This window comes from Phascolarctos cinereus, unplaced genomic scaffold (genome assembly GCF_003287225.1).
Source record: "Phascolarctos cinereus isolate Bilbo 61053 unplaced genomic scaffold, phaCin_HiC Scaffold_8;HRSCAF=390, whole genome shotgun sequence".
NCBI classification, from domain to species: domain Eukaryota; kingdom Metazoa; phylum Chordata; class Mammalia; order Diprotodontia; family Phascolarctidae; genus Phascolarctos; species Phascolarctos cinereus.
The window spans coordinates 24,232,890-24,250,459 of NW_027556291.1; the positions used below are offsets into that span (position 1 = coordinate 24,232,890).

The 17,570-nt window shown below is 40.8% G+C and overlaps 2 protein-coding genes across 2 annotated transcripts in view; one reads left to right on the forward strand and one right to left on the reverse strand.

Moving 5' to 3' along the window:
• LOC110193024 (terminal nucleotidyltransferase 5D) lies at window positions 1-5,100 on the reverse strand. Its single transcript, XM_020964550.2, has 3 exons — window positions 5,039-5,100; window positions 4,367-4,846; window positions 1-76 (listed from the first exon to the last, which is right to left on the reverse strand). The coding sequence occupies exons 1-3, from the start codon at window positions 5,098-5,100 to the stop codon at window positions 34-36; spliced, it is 585 nt and encodes a 194-aa protein (XP_020820209.2). The 3' UTR covers window positions 1-33.
• Window positions 4,881-17,570, forward strand: part of LOC110193025 (charged multivesicular body protein 1B2) — a 26,972-nt gene continuing 14,282 nt past the window's right edge. Inside the window, exon 1 of the mRNA XM_020964554.2 lies at window positions 4,881-5,114. Coding sequence (XP_020820213.1) covers window positions 5,099-5,114 — 16 coding nt within the window. The 5' untranslated portion in view covers window positions 4,881-5,098. The remainder of the gene's footprint in view (window positions 5,115-17,570) is intronic.

Below are 17,570 nucleotides of genomic sequence, written 5' to 3' on the forward strand. Positions count from 1 at the left end.
CGTTGTCGCTTCACTCCAAATGTAAATTGTTCTTCACCCAAAAGACTTCTTCACACAGCTCTTGAACCTTAAAATACTAAAGGAAAGGAAAAAGTTAATTGTAAACGAGTTCCTTTCTGAACAAATATTCCTATACGGAATAATCTTTACATACCATGTGTTTTATATATGTGTGTGTGTGTGTGTGTGTGTGTGTGTGTGTGTGTGTGTGCGTGTGTGTTCCAAAAATAATTTGAAAGGATTCTCAAGTGTGAAGACATACCTGCTAATGGAAAATATTTGATTATTTTTCTTCATCACATCACCTAATAAGAAACAGCCAGGCTCTGCTGATGATAGAAAAATATAATTTCAATTTGATTATTCAAGTTTTTTAAAAGGTTGCCGGGCAGGGGTAAAATCAAATTCCTAGATACTCTATTAAAAGTATATAAGAGACTGCTCTAGATATTTTCTTTCTGGTAGCTGCACATTACACTTAATCCTCAAATGCCACTTTATTTTATGAATTTACATATTTAAAATAATTTAGCATATTTTCAACTTATGATAAGTAGTTTGTATTTATTCTTTTTAAAATCATAAATCTGTGGACTTAATTTGATTTTCCTCCCTTTTTCTATTTCTTTTTTCTCATATTAGTAATGAGAAATCTTGTTTAATTCCTAGTGTCAGGTCTCATCCTACTTCCTTTTTCTGTATTTCTTTTCTCTCTAATTATGGTGAGGACTTTGCAGGTCACATATAAGACTATTCAAATCCATTTCTATTGTGTTTAAATGAACTTTTCTGACTCTTGGCTTTGCCAGCCAAAAACTAAATAGAAGGCCAACTGAAACTAGCAATCTTTTTGCCCTTGTCTTCATAAACCACCTTGATGGTGCCTTTCCCCTAAATTCTGGGAGTGACCTATTACAATGAGCAATAAAAATCCTCAGCTATACCTTCCAGGATTTTCAAGGATTACAATTTCTCTTCCTCTTATAGCCTCCTCAATGACTTCTAGCCCATTTCTTGATAATCTTTCTTTAAGTCCCAAATCACACCTGATAAAGTGGTCTTTTGGGGGGCTCCTAAACACTTCCGCCAACTCACTACACTGCCGTTATTCCCTTAAGATACTGCTTATTTTTTCTTCCCCTTCCCTCTACCTCTATACCAGTGAGTTAGTGTGGAAAAAGCATTGGCTTTGGAGTCAGAAGCTGTAGGTTAAAACCCCGTTCTCTGGTGCTTGCTACCTGTGTGACCTTGGACAAGTCACTTAATCCCCCTGGGCCTCAGATTCCTCATCTTTAAAATGAGAGGATTGGACCAGATGGCCTTCTGAGGTCCCTCCCAGCTCTGTTTCTATAAACCAAAATTGGTGACAGCACCCAAAAAAGAACAGCAATGCAGCTGAAAATGCTGGGGGGGGGGATAGCCTAGTACTACTGTAATCTCAATTTCCTACTTTTGTTTTTCTTCACCATCAATTAGGATTACCAAGTTTTTAACACCCTACAGCAGATGTAAGAAAATAGCCCATATTAGAGTCACAGATCTAGAGCTAGAAGGGAACTTAAAACTCACGTAATTTTACAGAGAAGAAAACTGAAGCCCATAGAGAAGTGACTTGTCCAATGTCACACAGGAAATATGTAACAGAACTGGGATTCTTTGAAGAATTTTTTCTTTGCACAGCCATAGGAAAAATAACTACACCTGAATCATCTAAGTTTATCTGCCTGTGGCTCTGTGATAGACACTTTTGCTAAACCTTTAGATTTAGCGTTAACATTGGCAGAAGTCAAATTAATATACCGAACGCATCTTGAATCATTATCACCCTGTTGTAAGGATAGGATAAAGGAAGCTGCCTATTTGGGACAGGGTGTGTGCACCTTTGTGTTTGTGGAAATCTGCCAAGGACTGAACCATACCAGAGATTCAACAACCACATATAATGAAGAAATGGACGTTCCTATTGTTAAAAAAAAAAAAAGTATAAACCTTTTCAAATATCCATTTGGATTAATACAGTTAATCTTTATTAGTTCTGTGGTATAGTAGAAAGTAAAATGGATTTGGAATTAAAAGACATGAATTCTAATCCCAGCTTTGAGTTTACTACGCTAATTTGGACAAGTTATTTAACCTCTTAAAGCCTTACTTTCTTCATGCAAACTGAAAGGGTTGGACTAGATGATCTCTGAGGTTTCTGCTCTACTTAAATTGTGTAAAGCAAATTGAAGGTTTCATGTATCTTCAGAATGCCAAGATAAGGTTTTAGTGAATCAAACTGATCATTAGCGTATTCACTGGTAACGTAAACCAAGAACATCCTTAAAAGTTACTTCCAAAACCTTTCTTTAACATACTGCATCATTTAAACTTTTAACTTTAAAACTGTAATCTACTTTTCTGAAATTAGAAATTGAAGAAAAATGTTACTTTTACAACCAAAGTTAGATCAGCCCTCTCAACCAATTTTTATGGCATCTTAACAAATATCATTGAAAGTGATAACACAGAAATACTTTCTATTTCCTTTTTCCTTAAGTTAAAAATATCAATAACGGAAGGTAAATTAATCCACTGAACTGATATTTCTATTTCACTGCTAGTATTAAGGGATACAAGCAAAAACAGAAATGAGTTCCAAATAGAACTGATCCAAATCTCCAGCATTACTAATACATTTATAGTATCATGAATCCTTTCCCAATAATTTCTTCTGGGTATATTCTAAAGCACTTCAATTTAAGTACTATGCCTAGAAAAAATATAGTAAACTAGCATTTCTTTCCTTACTATATGTGAATTTATCTTAAGATGGGTTTTGCTATGCTGAGAATATTAGAAAGATTGACTTTTATTTTTATCTTAATGCCAAAATGGGGTCTCAGAAATAGAAAAAAAACCTGCTCCTGTACCTCAGAAGTATAGAACTAATAGCTATCCTGATCAAATTTGCCAAGTTGAGTTTTACTATATCATTGTAAAAATAAATATTTTAGCACAGTGATGTATGAGGTAGGACTAGAGATGCTAAAATTATTATGTGACAGCTTCATGCATATAAGTTCTTCCAAGAATGTATTTCTTATAAGGATTATAGTCAATAAGGTTTGTCTTTGAAGCATTAAGGGCTCATATTTAGTCCAGAAAGCATTAACACAAATGATTAATTTTAGAATTGGTTTATCAACAAACATAGCCCAAAGTAAACATATGGAGCTTATCTAAATACATTAACTATGGTGAAATAAACTTCAACACATACTAAAATATTCGGCTAAAATGAAGAAATTAAAAGTGAGAAAAGTCAAGTCAAATTGCCTGAGGACATAATTTCATGAGAAGAACATAAAATTATTTCCAAAGTAGTACTTCCGTGGCCCTTCCTTCTGTGGCAATTTAGAAGCCAACATTTCTGATCCCAAGATAGGGGGAATTTCACGTTAAAGAAGCATCTCTATGTCACTCTGTTCCATAGCCTCATTTGAAAGATGAAGAAACTTAGATCTAGATAATTTACATGATTTGCCTAACATTCCACTGGTAGTCATCAGCAGAGACGGAAAAGTGGATTATGTATACTTTCCTGCCCAGTTTACTAAACAAAATTTCATCTCTCTCTTCTGAACCTCAGTCCTGATAGGCAGACAACCCTGACCTCTGCTGTGTTTTAATGGTCACTTCACAGTTGACCCATCTTCCATTTTCCAATATTGGAAGTTTCCAAAGAAACGACAGAGGATCTTTGATACAATACTAAGAAATCCTTAAAAAGTACATGCAAGGGGCAGCTAGACGGCGCAGTGGATAGAGCACCGGCCCTGGAGTCAGGAAGACCCAAGTTCAAATCCGGCCTCAGACATGTAACACTCACTAACTGAGTGACTTTGGGCAAGTCAACTTAACTCCGACTGCCTCAAAAAAAAAAAAAGGTACATGCAAATCCTCACAATCTTCCTCCTGTCATCTTGGGGCACCCCTATCTTTTGATCGCTAGTGGCAAAACACTCCAAAACATCTCATCCCAAGAAAACCCCAAATGGGGTCATAAAGAGATGGACTTGACTGAAAAATGACATAACAACAGGGTTTGACTGGCAGAGGACTTTTCAACCCATGTGGAGTTGGCCCGTTGCGCCAGCCCCTCAAGGCCAGCTTAGGCGGCAGCTACGGGACCTCCTCCCCCATTCCCCCCACCCCCCCACCGCCATGAGCACCAAAGAGCCCCCCCTGAAGAGAACGAGGCCACGCACTTTCCAGTTAAGCTTAACTGCCCAAACTTACTTTACCTGAAGACCCAGCTGTAGCCCCCACCAGCCTTTATTTTATGTTAAAAAAAGAAAAAGTATATAAAATAGCCTAGCTCTACCTTTCTCCTTCTTCCGAATGAGTTTTTTGTACTGAGGGAACGAACTGAAGTAAGGGAGAAAGAAGGCTATCAAATCTGGAGGGGCCACACGACGAGGCGCGAGGCCGGTGGAAGGCCAGGGAACGGGAAACTGGTCCGAAACGTCTAAGGCGACCAGTAGCAACCGCTGAGGCGACGACCCAACCGAAGAGTAGACCTGCGTGCAAGGGGCCCGCGCTGAGGGGTGGAATGCGGGGGCAGCGGACGCGGCGGGGGCGGCGGACGCGGCGAGGGCGGCGAGGGCGGGAAGGTAAGAGCGCGAGAAGACAAGAGCGCGAGGCGCAGGGGGAGGGGAGAAGGGAGAGAGGCTCGAGGCGCTCGGGAAGGGCTGGGGCAGGAGCGCGCGAGCGCCCCCTACTGGTCACGCTGTGTGCACCTATTGGTTGCTCCAGGCGCCCCTGTCGGTAGCTCCCTGAGCGGCCCAGCTGGCGGTTGCGACGGCTGGGACCGAGACCGTTGGGATGGTTGGGGCGGTTGGAGCGCTTGGGCCCCGCCCCTCAGGCGCCTGACGCCTGCACCCGCCACCCCGCGCGGCCGCAAAGCCGGAAGTGGGTTCCCCAAACAAACGGGAGGCGCTGTCGGCTCCGGGCGAGAGTGGGAGCGCGGGAGCTCCGGTGACTTGCAGCCTAGGGCCCGCGCAACTCCAGTGCCTCACAGCCACCCGCCACCTCCCCCGGGAGAAACGGCTGGACCATGTCGAACATGGAAAGTATCCTTTCCCTTGGAGCGGGCGGGGGTGGGGAGTGGGGGAGAAGGCTCTGCCAGTGCGGCCTAGGCAGCAGAGCTGGGAGCTGGGTGTGGTAGGGCGGGGTTGCTAGGAAGTGGGGGTGGGGCGGGAGGGGGCCCGAGTAGGGGGGCAGCACTGACTGGGAGTCTGCGGCCGCGGCCGCTCCTGGGTCGGCTCCGGCGCCTGCTGAGTGCCTTCTCCGGGAGCCGCCGCCTCTGCCTTCCTCTGTGCCCCGGCGCAGGTAGCTAGGTAGGCAGGCAAGGACGGACGGAGGGAGATCGAGCGACCTCGGGCTGAGACGCTTTGGAGTCGCGGGACGATTGGGCTCAGGAAGAGTCCTGGTCTCTCCCCCTCCTCCAAACCCCCCCCACACCCCCACCCCCTGGGCTCCGACTCCGGGCTTTGGTCCAACTGGCCCCAGCGTCTCCGCTCGTTTATCAAGTGATTGCGGGGGGCGGGAAGGGAGGAGGAGAGTGGGAAACTTCCAAGGACTCGAGGCCGGGGTGTGCTTTGGGAACGCGGGGCCCGCTGATCTGTATCTTGGGAACTGGCCTCCCTCCCTCCACCACCCCCTTTCCTTCTTTGCGGTTGACAGTGAAGCCAAGAGTGCTCTGCCCAGCCGCCCTCCCCTCCCCTATACGCCGCGTGCAGTCGGCGGGGGGAATAGTCTAGTTTGTTGTAGTTTTAGACACATGAAGCAACTTGGACTTCGAATTCCTTTGAGTGCCACAATTCCTGGGTTCTACCTCCATGATCACACCTCCCCCCCCCCAAATAAATAAATAAATAAATGAATAAATAAAGTGCAGATGCAAAAGAGATCCGTTTCTTCTGAACTTTCCTCCCGGGTCTCTATCCAGGCCATTTCCAATAAAGTCAAGTATGTCACTGTCAACCCTTCCTGAATACGCTTCGGGCTTTGGGATAATTCCTTAAAGGGATACTTTGGTTTCGACTCCCAGTTGGCACTTGAGCCCAAGGCAGTGAGTTGGGAAAAATTTACATTTTGTACCCTCTGAAACAGAGGGTGAATTGGTGACATAGTATGCTAGCTTGCTTTGTTAACACTGTAGGGAAACCAGGCAACATCTAGTGTAGACGATTGCAAATTGTTTTTTAGATGCGGCCTACAGCATTTATCCCCTTTAATTAGTGAGATTGACCTGTAGGTAGGTAGTCATTGGTGAGAGGTGGAATCGAAATCAGACAAGGAAACTGGTGACATCACCAGGCCCTGCACCGACCCAAGTCGAACCAAACCTGTGCTCCAAGTTAATGAGAAACTGCAAGGAAAAAGTCATACTACAGTCAGGGTGGATGATTCAGAAGTGTACTTTCAAGTTCTGGGACATTTGAAAGTGACTGTGCATGTTAAAGGTCTTCCGGGGATAGCACTGAAAAGTGTAGTGATATTTGGAATCCCTTTTCCTCCCAGTTATGAGGAAGATATATCACAGTGTGTGCTTTATCACACTGGTCAGTACAAATGACTATTTTAGTTTTATTTTGCTGCTCCTAGGCCAGGCACCTGTTTTGGTTTCCATTTTTTGAAGAAGTATAATTTCTCAATACTCTCAGATTGAATAATGCTGTTGTCAGGAGTTGAATATATAAAATGGCTCGTTATCTTTCCTTTGTGTCTAAGGTGAATAGGATGAAAGTCTGACTTGATTCGGACCATCTGGCAATGATTGTTTCCCTTGGGTTATTTTCTGTTGAATCTGAGCCCTTTAATTGGTTCATATGGAAAAAACACATGACTCAGACCTATCTCTCATAAATGGTTAACTTGAACTGAGATTATTTTTTAGTAATATTTTTAATCTACTGCCTTTCTGAAATGCAAAGAATGTGTCTTGTAAGATTAAATGTGCTTACAAGATTCTTTTATCATAGCTATTTTGTTTAGGGCAGTTTGGAGATTTTGTTTCTTTGTCCAGAACTCTCATTTCATAGGTTTTTGAAACTCCTGGAAATCTGTCTTATTCCTTGCAGATTGGCAACTTTTCTGTAACATATTCACCCAGGTCTTCCTGACTCCAAGGCCATGCCTCTATCCACTAAGACATGCTTCTCAGGATATTTAACTTTGTGATAATGCCAAAATGTACAAGTCAAAAATCATCGTGAAATTCAGTTCTGGGTACATTGTAGGTGCTTCCTCTGAAAGGAATTAAAAAGTGAAAATAATGCTATGAACCCATTAGGAACCAAAAAAACTCATACATACAAGCCACCTAATCCACTCACTGATCTTATTCCTTTCCTTACCCAAACCTGGCTTTGTGTCTTTGGTTATCTCTTGCAGTTTGAATAGCAGAAGCAATTCTATGGGCAACCTGATAGCTCCCATTCAGTGCCATACAATATTTTCCTTAAAAGCTTTTGGAAAAGTGAGTTGTTATAAAGCAAACCTTTTATAATTGACATTGTCACACAAGTGGGCAAAAGTTGTGAGAAGTGTCTAGCACTGTATCTTCAGGTTAGTAAGTACATAGTTAATGTCTGCTTGAAGTGAATTGAAGTGAAGCTGTTATTGTTATCATGATTGGAAGGGAAAGGAAAGGTGGCCTATATAGTACAATTTCCACTTACCAGACTTCCAGTTTGTCCCTGTTCTTGCTGTGAGTTACATGATGATATTTCTTCAGCTCTTCTATGTAAATAGTGTGTGTCATGCAGGAAGGAGCTGTGATTTTGTCAGTGTAGGGAATTCTCAGTGTGAGAATTTGTTCCATCAAGCAGATCAAAACCCATCTGTTATTTACTAGATAAGTCCCAGGGAGTTAACTAAAAAATGGTATAGAGTGCGGAAAGGACTGGACTTGAAGTCAGGAGAACCTGGGTCCAATTCTTGCCTCTGCTGTGGGCTTTGTGCCCCTGACCAGATCATTTAACCTCTCTGAGCCTCACTTTCCTCATCTGTAAATAAAAATTATCGTGAAGATCAAATGATGTAAATGTTAAATGTTATGATTGAGCAAGACAGCCAGAGATCAAGTATTTACTGATTTATACAAACTGATGTAAACAGAAGTGAGTTGAACCAAAAAAAGAATTTACACAGTGACCATAATGACATAAAGGAAACATTATTATAAGACTCGGAAACTATAGTCAGTGCAGAGACCAATCTTGGCTTTGGAAGACTGATGATAAATACGTGCTTCCTAGCTCTTGGCAAACTATGATGGAATAGAAGTGCAGAAAAGGACATATTTGTGTAGAACTGGCCAAGGTGATATTTATTTCACTTGACTCTACAAGGGAGAGCTTTTTAGGAAGGGTTGGAGAGAATTGGTAGATGGTAATGGTACAAAAAAAGAAGAAAAGGAAAAGAGCATCAGAGATTTTTTAAAAATACAGGAGAGTAGAAGGAAGTTCAGAAGGAGGGAAGGGAAAGGGAATAAACATTTATGTAGCGCTATTTGTCACGCACTATGCTGAACCTTTTATAAATATCTTATTTGATCCTTACAACAACCCTGTAAGATACGTGCTATATTGTTCCTAATTTAGAGATGAAGAAACTGAGGAAAACAGGAGACAGGCAAGCAGGGTGTTTTTATTACTATTGTATTAAATTTAATATAATAACTAACATTTATATAGCATTTATTATGTGCCATACACTGTTACACTACAGATGTTATCTCATGTGGTCCTCACAACAATTCTGAGTTAGGTGCTATTATTCTTCCCATTTTACAGACGAAGAAACTGAGAAAGACGAGTTACACATTACTTATCAAGGGTCATACAGCTATTGAGTGCCTGAGGCTGAATTTGAACTCGGATATTTCTTACTCGGGCCCAGCAGTCTATGCACTGTGCCACCTAGCTGCTAATTAAGTTTAATATATGTTTAAAATATGTATAACAAAAGTTCAGTTTTATATGCCATCCTGTTCTGTGTGTATTTAAATGTTCGTGTTGGTTGACATATAGATTCGTATTTTAAAAGGGGGTGGCTAGGTGGCACAGTGGATAAACCACTAAGCATGGAGTCAGGAAGACCTAAGTTCAAAACTGACCTCTGACACGTAGCTTTGTGACCCTGAACAAGTCACTTAACCTCTGTTTGCCCCTAGTTTTTCATCTGTAAAATGGATAGAATAATAGCACCTACCTCCCAGAGTTGTTGTGAGGACCACATGAGATAATAATTGTGAAGTGCTAAGTAGTGCCTGGGACATATTAAGCACTATGTAGATGTTACCTATTATTATTTTTTTAATGTTTTTAAGTCCAGGCTGCTAACCCAAGGTCACATAGCTAGCTAGTGTCAAAAGTGGAATTTGAACTGAAATCTTCTTGAGTTGAAGCTTAACACTCTTAATTGCCTTTCTGCCTCTAAATATATACATACATTGGAAAAAGGTCTCCGGGTCTTACTTGGTCTCAGTCCATCCAGATAAGTTCCACAGGGACACAGACCAGAGAAAGCACACATTGTACAGGAAAGAACCTTTTAGAAAATTTGTAACCAAATCCAGAGTACTGTTCAAATGGATCATCCATTGTGATATAGAAATAACTTTGATAGCTAGAACTATTTTTGGAATACTTGCTTCATTTGGGCTTTACTATATACTGTCTGTTGAAAGGAATCAGAAGGAAATGTGTGTAAAAAGTTACCTAGAGGCTTTTAGCCTTTTGGTGTTATCTTTGAGTATTCTCTACAGTGATAAGAGACTAGAGCAAATGTGGTGTGCCTGAAAGGTAGGCCTTTGAGAAACTGCTTTGATGCCATATTGTTGTCCCATCAAGTTAGCTTTAGGTTTGCAGTCTAGGAGGGAAGCTAGAGCAGACTCCTGTGGCTGGGTCATTGTTACAGAGCTAATTGTTAGCAGCAAATATCTGAGTATGTCTGTTATTTGCCAAGCATTGTAGAAAGAAGGAAGTATCCCTTCTTGCTGTAAAACAGGTATCAGGCTAAGCCGCTCCCCACCAAACCAGGTTAAAATGTCATTGGGAAATGTTTAACAAAATTTAAAGAAAATATAATACAACATAGATAATGGTGATTTATGGTTTTCTAGGGATCCATTTCTATTTGAGTTTGATACCACTGCTGTAAAAGTACTTCTGATCTAACTGAGGAGGCAGTATACATACATTTGTAAAGGGTGACAATATAAGAAGTCATATACAAAAAAAAAGTAATATACCAAGTAAGTGCTGAGTGAGTGGGATTGATTGACTGAATGGCCTCAGAGTTGGAAAGACCTGACAGATGAGAAGTGTTTAATAAATATCTGTTGATTCATTGAAGGAAGGAGAAATATCTGCTAAGACCTAGACTATCACCGTTGGCTCATTTTATAGTCACCTAAATAGCTAAGAGAGAATGTTATTGCAATCGATGATAACATTGCATAGTATGCTGAAAATGACAGTGTTTGTGATGATACCTTGTCATTTGAAATAACATAGCAATACTACCAAGTGAATGTCGGAATAGCTGAGACTTTTAGGGAAAGATAAATATATTAGAATAATGTGGTTTGGGGCAATAATATCAATACTTGGCCTAGCCAGTGGGATGTCAGATTTTATAAGAAATATTAAGTGGATTGATAAGGAATACTTATGGTACTTTATTTGGCACCTTTTGCAGAGCATTTCTCAGTAATTCAGTATGAAAGTTAAAATTTGAGTCTGAAAAGTGAGAATAGTTGACCTAAATCTGGTATCAGCATGTGGTTCTTTTGTTCAGTAATGACTCTCTTCAGTCCTTCTCTCCCTTTAAACTTCTAGTTTGTCTCCACACCCACACAGGGAGACAGATTGAGGAAATAAGAGGAAAAAGGAAGTAAAGATGTATACATGAAACCGCTTTCCCCTACTCATATATGTGCAACCTGTATAGAAACTGGTAGGATGGAGCTGTTAGGACTGCTAGAGGCATTCTACCATTTCCTACCGTATTGACTTCTGAACCCCATTCCATTTCCTGTTCCTTTTTCTTCTCCCTCCTCCTTTCCTTTGGCCTGTCAGTGACATTCAGCATTTCTTAGGCCTTCTTTAGACACTGGAGACCACAGAGATTGTTAATTCTTACCTTACTGGGTTCCCATAATTTCTTTTCCACTTGATAATATACTTTCTAATTCAGAAATGGGGAAGTGAGAATGAACTTTCTAGCAGAGTAATCAGTATAACGAAATTCCACTTTAAGAATCAGGTTGACTATTCCTCTTAAAAAGCCACTTGACCAGCAGGGCTTTTCTACACTTGAGGAATGTGCTAACTACTAGTGACTATAGTATATAACAGATTAAGACAAATAGCCCCATTGGGGTACCCCCTCTAGTTCTGTCTGCTTCATCAGACAACAAAGCAAAGCAGGGGATCTGTCCTCAAAGGGTCTCAATCCAATTTAGAGAAAGAAGCATTCTATTCCTTGCCAGTCTAAGTTTTTGGCCTCCTCTGGTACCATTCTGGTGTGAGTCCACTACGTGTTTGTTATATAACCTCAACTGGGCCCTCACTGCTGCTAGGCAATCCTCCATATACTTCCCTTATCACTCACTATCCCACTTTCCACAGCAGCTCTTCCAGACGTTTTCATCCCTTATCAAACCTCCTGTGGCTCCTCTTCCCCCTATTCTCAAGCTGAGAACCTTGACTCATATTTTACAGAGAAAACAGTCTATTCACCATGAACTACCTCTTGTCCCCTCTTTAACCCTTGTCTTACATGATGAAGTGGCCTTACTCCTTGTCAGGGGTAAAACCCCTTTCTTGTTCAAGTGTTCTCATTCCATCCCATGCCCTCCAGTGGATTGCTGCTCTGTTGTCCCCTCTCACTTATTTTCAATCTCTCCCTCTCTGCTGGCTCATTTCCTGCTTCCTACAAACATGCCCCTGTCTCCTCTATCCTGAAAAAAACTTTTAAAAAAATTTTTAAATTATTTGTTTTTAGTTTTCAACATTCATTTCCATAAGCTTTTGAGTTTTAAATTTTTTCCACCTTCCTCCCCTCCCTAAGACGGCATGCAATCTGATATAGGCTCTACTTATATATTCTTATTAAACATAGTCTGAAAAAACTTTCACTAGATCCTTCCATCCCTGCTAATTATGGTCCTATATCTCTCCTGCCCTTTGTAGCTAAACTTCACAAAAAGGTCATGTACAATTAGTTGCCTCCATTTTCTCTCTTTTTGCTCTCTTCTGAAACCCTTACAATCTGGCTCCTGACCTTATCATTCTATCAAAACTACTGTGTCCAAAGTTACTAATGATCTCTTAGTTGCCAAATCCAGTGGTCTTCTCTCAATCCTCATCCTCTTTGACCTCTCTGCAGTCTTTGACACAGTTGATCAGTCTGTCCTTGATAGTCTCTTCTTTCTAGGTTTTCTGGACATCACTCTCTCCTGGTTCTCCTACCTATTTGACTGCTTCTTCTGTGTCTCCTTTGCTAGATCTTCTTCCAGATCATGCCCTCTAACTATAGGTGTCCCTCAGGGTTCTATCCTGGGCCATCTTCTCTTCTTCTACTATTCTACTTCACTTGGTGATTTCATCAGCTTCTGTAGATTTAATTACCATCTCTATGCTTATGATTCTCAAATCTGCCTCTCCTGCCCCAGTTTCTCTCTAGTCTTACATCTCTGACTGCCTTTCAGACATCTTAAACAGGATATCCAGTAGTTATCTAAAACTTAATATGTCCAAAACAGAACTCATTATTTTTCTCCCAAACCCTTCCCCACATACCTTCACTCTTACTGTAGAAGGTAACAGCATCCTCCTAGTTCCTCAGACTCACAACCGAGGGGGTCATCCTGGACTCCTCGATATCTCTCATCACCACCACCCATCCAAGTTGTTGCCAACACTGTTGATTTTACCTTTGCAACATCTCTCTAATAGGCCCCCTTCTGTCCTCTGATGCTGCCATCACTCTGGTGCAGGCCTTTATTACCTCATGCCTTGATTATTACAATAGCCTGCTGGTGGGTCAGCCTGCTTCAAATCTCTCCCAACTCCAGTCCATCCTCCATTCAGCCACTAAAGTTATTTTCCGAAAGCACAGGTCTGATCATGTCACGGCACTACTCAGTAAACTCCAGTGGCTCCCTATTGCGTCCAGGAGCAAATAGAAAATGCTTTTTGATATTCAAAGCCCTTCATAACTTAGCCTCCTCCTACTTTTCCAGTCTTCTTACCCCTTACTCTTTGACACGTACTCTTCAATCCGCTGGCCTCCTGACTGTTCAGTAAACAAGACACTCCATCTCTTAGTTCTGGGCATTCTCTCTGCTCTCCCTCTGCTGCTGTGACTTCTGACCTCCCAGGCTACCTTTAAATCCCAGCTAGAATCCCACCTTCTACAGGGAGCCTTCCCCAACCCCCTCTTAATTCCAGTGCCTTCCCTCTGTTAATTATTTCCTATGTATCCTGTATATAGCTTTCTTTGTATATATTTGTTTTCACCTTGTCTCTCCTGTTAGATTGTAAGTTCTGTGAGGGCAGGGACTGTCTTTGGCCTCTTTTTGTATTCCTAGTAGTGCCTGGCACATAGTAGATGCTTAGTAAATGTTTATCAATTTATTTGGTAATTTAATCAGTTTATTTGTCAATTTATTGATTCATCAATTGATTGATAGCATAGTTCCAGGGACTCATAGATAATTCTGTATCCTGTATCAGAAGAAACACTTGGCTGAGAATGAGGGTGTCCAGATTCTGTTCCAAGTCATTGAAGCTCTTTATCCTGCCTAGCTCACAAGTTTGAAAGTCATTGAGATGACAGCTGTGAAAGCAAATGCTCTAACAGGCAGGTCCGGTAGCAGCCCATTTATTGGATGGTCAGACTTCTGAGAACTGGAATCATTCAGGACAGGACCTTGAGCACTTCCCCTCTGTGGGCCTCAGTTCTTCATCTGTAAAACGAGAGAGTTGGACTAGAGCTCTAAGGCCCAGAACTCTCCCTTCTCATCTCAGCCTCCTGGCTCCCTTCAAATCTCAGCTTCAGTCCTGCCTTCTACAAGAAGCCTTTCTTCACCCTAATGTGTACCCTCAGAGATTACTACCCCTCTGCCCTGTCTATAGCTTGTTTGTGCATGCTTCTTTGCATATTGTCTCCCCCATTAGACTGACCTCCTTGAGAAGAGGAATTGTTTTGTGTTTTGCCTGTCTTTATTTCCCCAGCATTTAGCACAGTGCCTGGCACTTAGGAAATGCTTTTATTGACTTGTGTCTTGACCTGACTTCTAGCTTTAATAGTCTATGGTTGGAGTAAGGTCACAGAATCAGAAAGGGAAGTAAAAAACCTCTGAGCTGGTATAATAAAACCTGGTGCCTTGATACCCATGTACTTTAATCTGTCAGAAAAGCCCTAAGGCCACCATTTGGAGCTTATTGACTTTCACTTTATACACAATTCTAACAACCTTGCTTATTTGATTTCTCAGACCACATTGCCATTAGAAGGAGGAGTGACCAAGGCAGGCGTAGGGACAGCTGCGACGTCAAAGAAAGAGACAAAAAAATTACTGTAGTGCAGCATAGCGTACTAAGTGATGGTGCTAATGATAACTCAGGGGTATCAAGCAAAGGTCAGATTTTGGTATACCCTGTTTTAAGGGATGAGGGAAGTGGAATATATTCATGGAAGACTTTGATTTAAAATGGCTTTTTAAAATGATACTTTTTAAGGATACGGTTAAGTTATCTGGAAAATTCATTTCTGTGGAAGACCTGGTTCCCTGGGGAACAGGAGGTAAATGAAGTGTTACTGTAGTAGAAAATACTGTCGCAGAAAGCCAATGAATTGGTAGAAAAATGACTTTCGAGAAATAGAATTTCGCTCTAGTCTGTATATAGAAGGTTATCTGCATAGCCCAGACAGCTACAGTGCTAATGTTTTTCAGCAGATCAATCTTATTGCCGCAAACAGAAACAAAAGGATCCTATCTGACTGAAAGCTAGCTTTTTACACTTGGATACTTTCTGTACACATGGTGTTGAATTCTCTAATGACTGACACTATTGAAATCAGCTTCCTTCACAGAAGTACTTACTATGTCAAAGCAAAAACAAAAAACCGAACTTTGCTGCTGCCAAAAATAGCAATAACTCACAGCTACCAAATGGGGCTAGTTAACCAAGCCTGTGTCTTTTATCTAGTTCTTCTTGCTATGTATTTTGGAACTTTTAGTTGTAGGTTTCTCAACTCCTAGACTAGTTTTCTATTCAGGGAAATTGTGCTGCTTTTATCATACTTCAGAATAGTTTAACCTTCTCCCCCATCTGCTAATGAAAAACTTACTTTAGTAAACAGCTGACTTCAGTGGACCAGAGAATCCAGCAAAAAACCCTTCTTGAAGGGCCCAGAGTTTAAACTGTAACATGTTTCAATGTTGCTTTTTCCTTCTTGAAGTGACCCAGAGCTTGTGGAAATGGACAGAATTTTCCTATCTGCCTGAATGCTTTTATCACCAAGATGCCTAGTCTTAAAATCTAGGCTAAGTAAATTTAGGATTGCCCTTTTTAAATTGTTAGAGTCAGCTAGACCATTTTTCTTTCTTCAAGTGATGTTTGTTCTGGCTTTGGGACTACTCAGATTGTTTAGCTACATGGAGAAAGAAGTACTCTAATGATGGAGTATGGCTGCTTGACCCAGCTGCATTTGATTTAATCGATATTCCCATGATACTGTATTTTGCTAATCATTGATTGTTGCATTCTGTGAAGTACTTTGAATAGTCAGAATGTTTTTGCTGCCAACCAAGGTCAATTCCTTTGGAAACCAAATTCATTATGATCCTTGAAACTGTAATTCCTAAGTCTGTTCAAGAGCGTGAAGTATTAAAATGCTTGTTAAAACCCCAGCACTCAAAAGAGAAAATGACTCCCCTCCTGCAGTCAGGACCTTAGCAATAATCTGATTATGCTAATAAATGGATTATCTGATCATAGGGCTACTGTTGAAAAACAAACACTGAAGAATTGGCTTACTTTTCAGCACTTTGTGCAGGTAGGCCCCCTTGAATTTTCAACACAGTCTATTAATTAATAATCAGCTTCCTTCACATAAATACCGAATTTGGTCAAAGTGAGGGAAACCCATTTGTTATATAATACCTTGCATGTAGGTGGTATTCAATTAAAAAAAAACTTATATTTGCTTTGCTATTAGTTTCCACAATTACATAAACATTTTACTTCTTTTGAAAGGTTACAAATAGTTCTGGGCCTTTTGAATGAAGAATTTCAAGATAGAAAGCAACAGATTGGGTACGTCCTGGTTGGACATTGTTGGATACCTGTTCAACAGGTTTGTGCAAATCTTGGGACAGAATAAAGCCTTGAGGAATTTAAAAAGGGAAGAACTCCAGGCCTTACATATCCTGGCAAAAAGGGCATTCCCATTCTTAAGTGTATCTTGGCTATAAATTAGAAAAAAGATCAGTGGAGAATGATGGAATGAGGAGGAAAATCTAATAGGTTGGAATGCATCGTGACTTCGATCTGACTGTTTCTCTAATGTGTGAAATGGATAGTAGTTGAAATCATTGACCAAGACTTACAAAAAAGATTTAACTCTTGAGAGATTGACTCTGTTACCTCTGGCATCAAAGCAGGTCCTGTTACACCATTTGAGAATAAGGGGTCACCGCTCTGTGCCCTAATGAGGCATTGGCTTGGGGCTATAGTCTAAAATGGTCATTAAAAATGTTTGTACAATGGTTGTTAAACGATGGTTATAGAACATTTTAAAAGAAATTTATTGCAAGTATTTAAATGGAAGCTTGATGCCACTTGTAGACATTCTCCATACATATAGATTCACATGTTTTTGGTAGCTAGGGACAAGGTGTTAATATAAGTTCTGCTTTCTATAGCAAAATTTTCTTTCCAAAGCAGTGATAGTGAAAAAAGCATTGACTTAGAAGTTCAGAGACCTATTTTCCATCCCCATCTCTGCTCTTGACTAGCTTGGTGACCTTGAATAAGTCACTTAAACTCTTTATTTCCCAGTGTTGCTCATCTGTCAGGTGAACTAGAGATCCTAACACTAAGAAGAAAATTTGACCTTATGGGTATCACTGAGATTTGATATGATGAAACCTCTGCCTGGAATCTGGTTCTGGAAGGGCACACTTTACTTAAGGGGAACACAATAGGTGAATGGTAAGGGAGGAAATCATGGTAGCCCTACGAATGTGAGAAAATTTAGAAACTTGAAGGGAAGAATATTTACATGTTTATCAGCCATATACTGTAGACCAGTGGTGTCATACTCATATGGAAACAGATCCTATAGATGCATATGACTTAGAACACCGCAAACTAACATTGTCCAGGTTGTATCGTATTATTTATTTTGTTAAACATTCCCCTTTTTAATGTGGTTCCAGTACACTGCTGAAAATTTGACACATCTGGTACAGAATGCTTAGATTGAAAAAAGTGGGTAAGGAG

Coding starts and splice junctions, on each gene's coding strand:
- LOC110193024 (XM_020964550.2), bottom strand. CDS start 5,100: ATGGTCCAGCCGTTTCTCCCGGGGGAGGTGGCGGGTGGCTGTGAGGCA. Junction 4,847..5,038: donor GAGGCACTGGAGTTGCGCGG/GCCCTAGGCTGC, acceptor TCTCGGTCCCAG/CCGTCGCAACCGCCAGCTGG. Junction 77..4,366: donor CATTCGGAAGAAGGAGAAAG/GTAGAGCTAGGC, acceptor CCTTTCCTTTAG/TATTTTAAGGTTCAAGAGCT.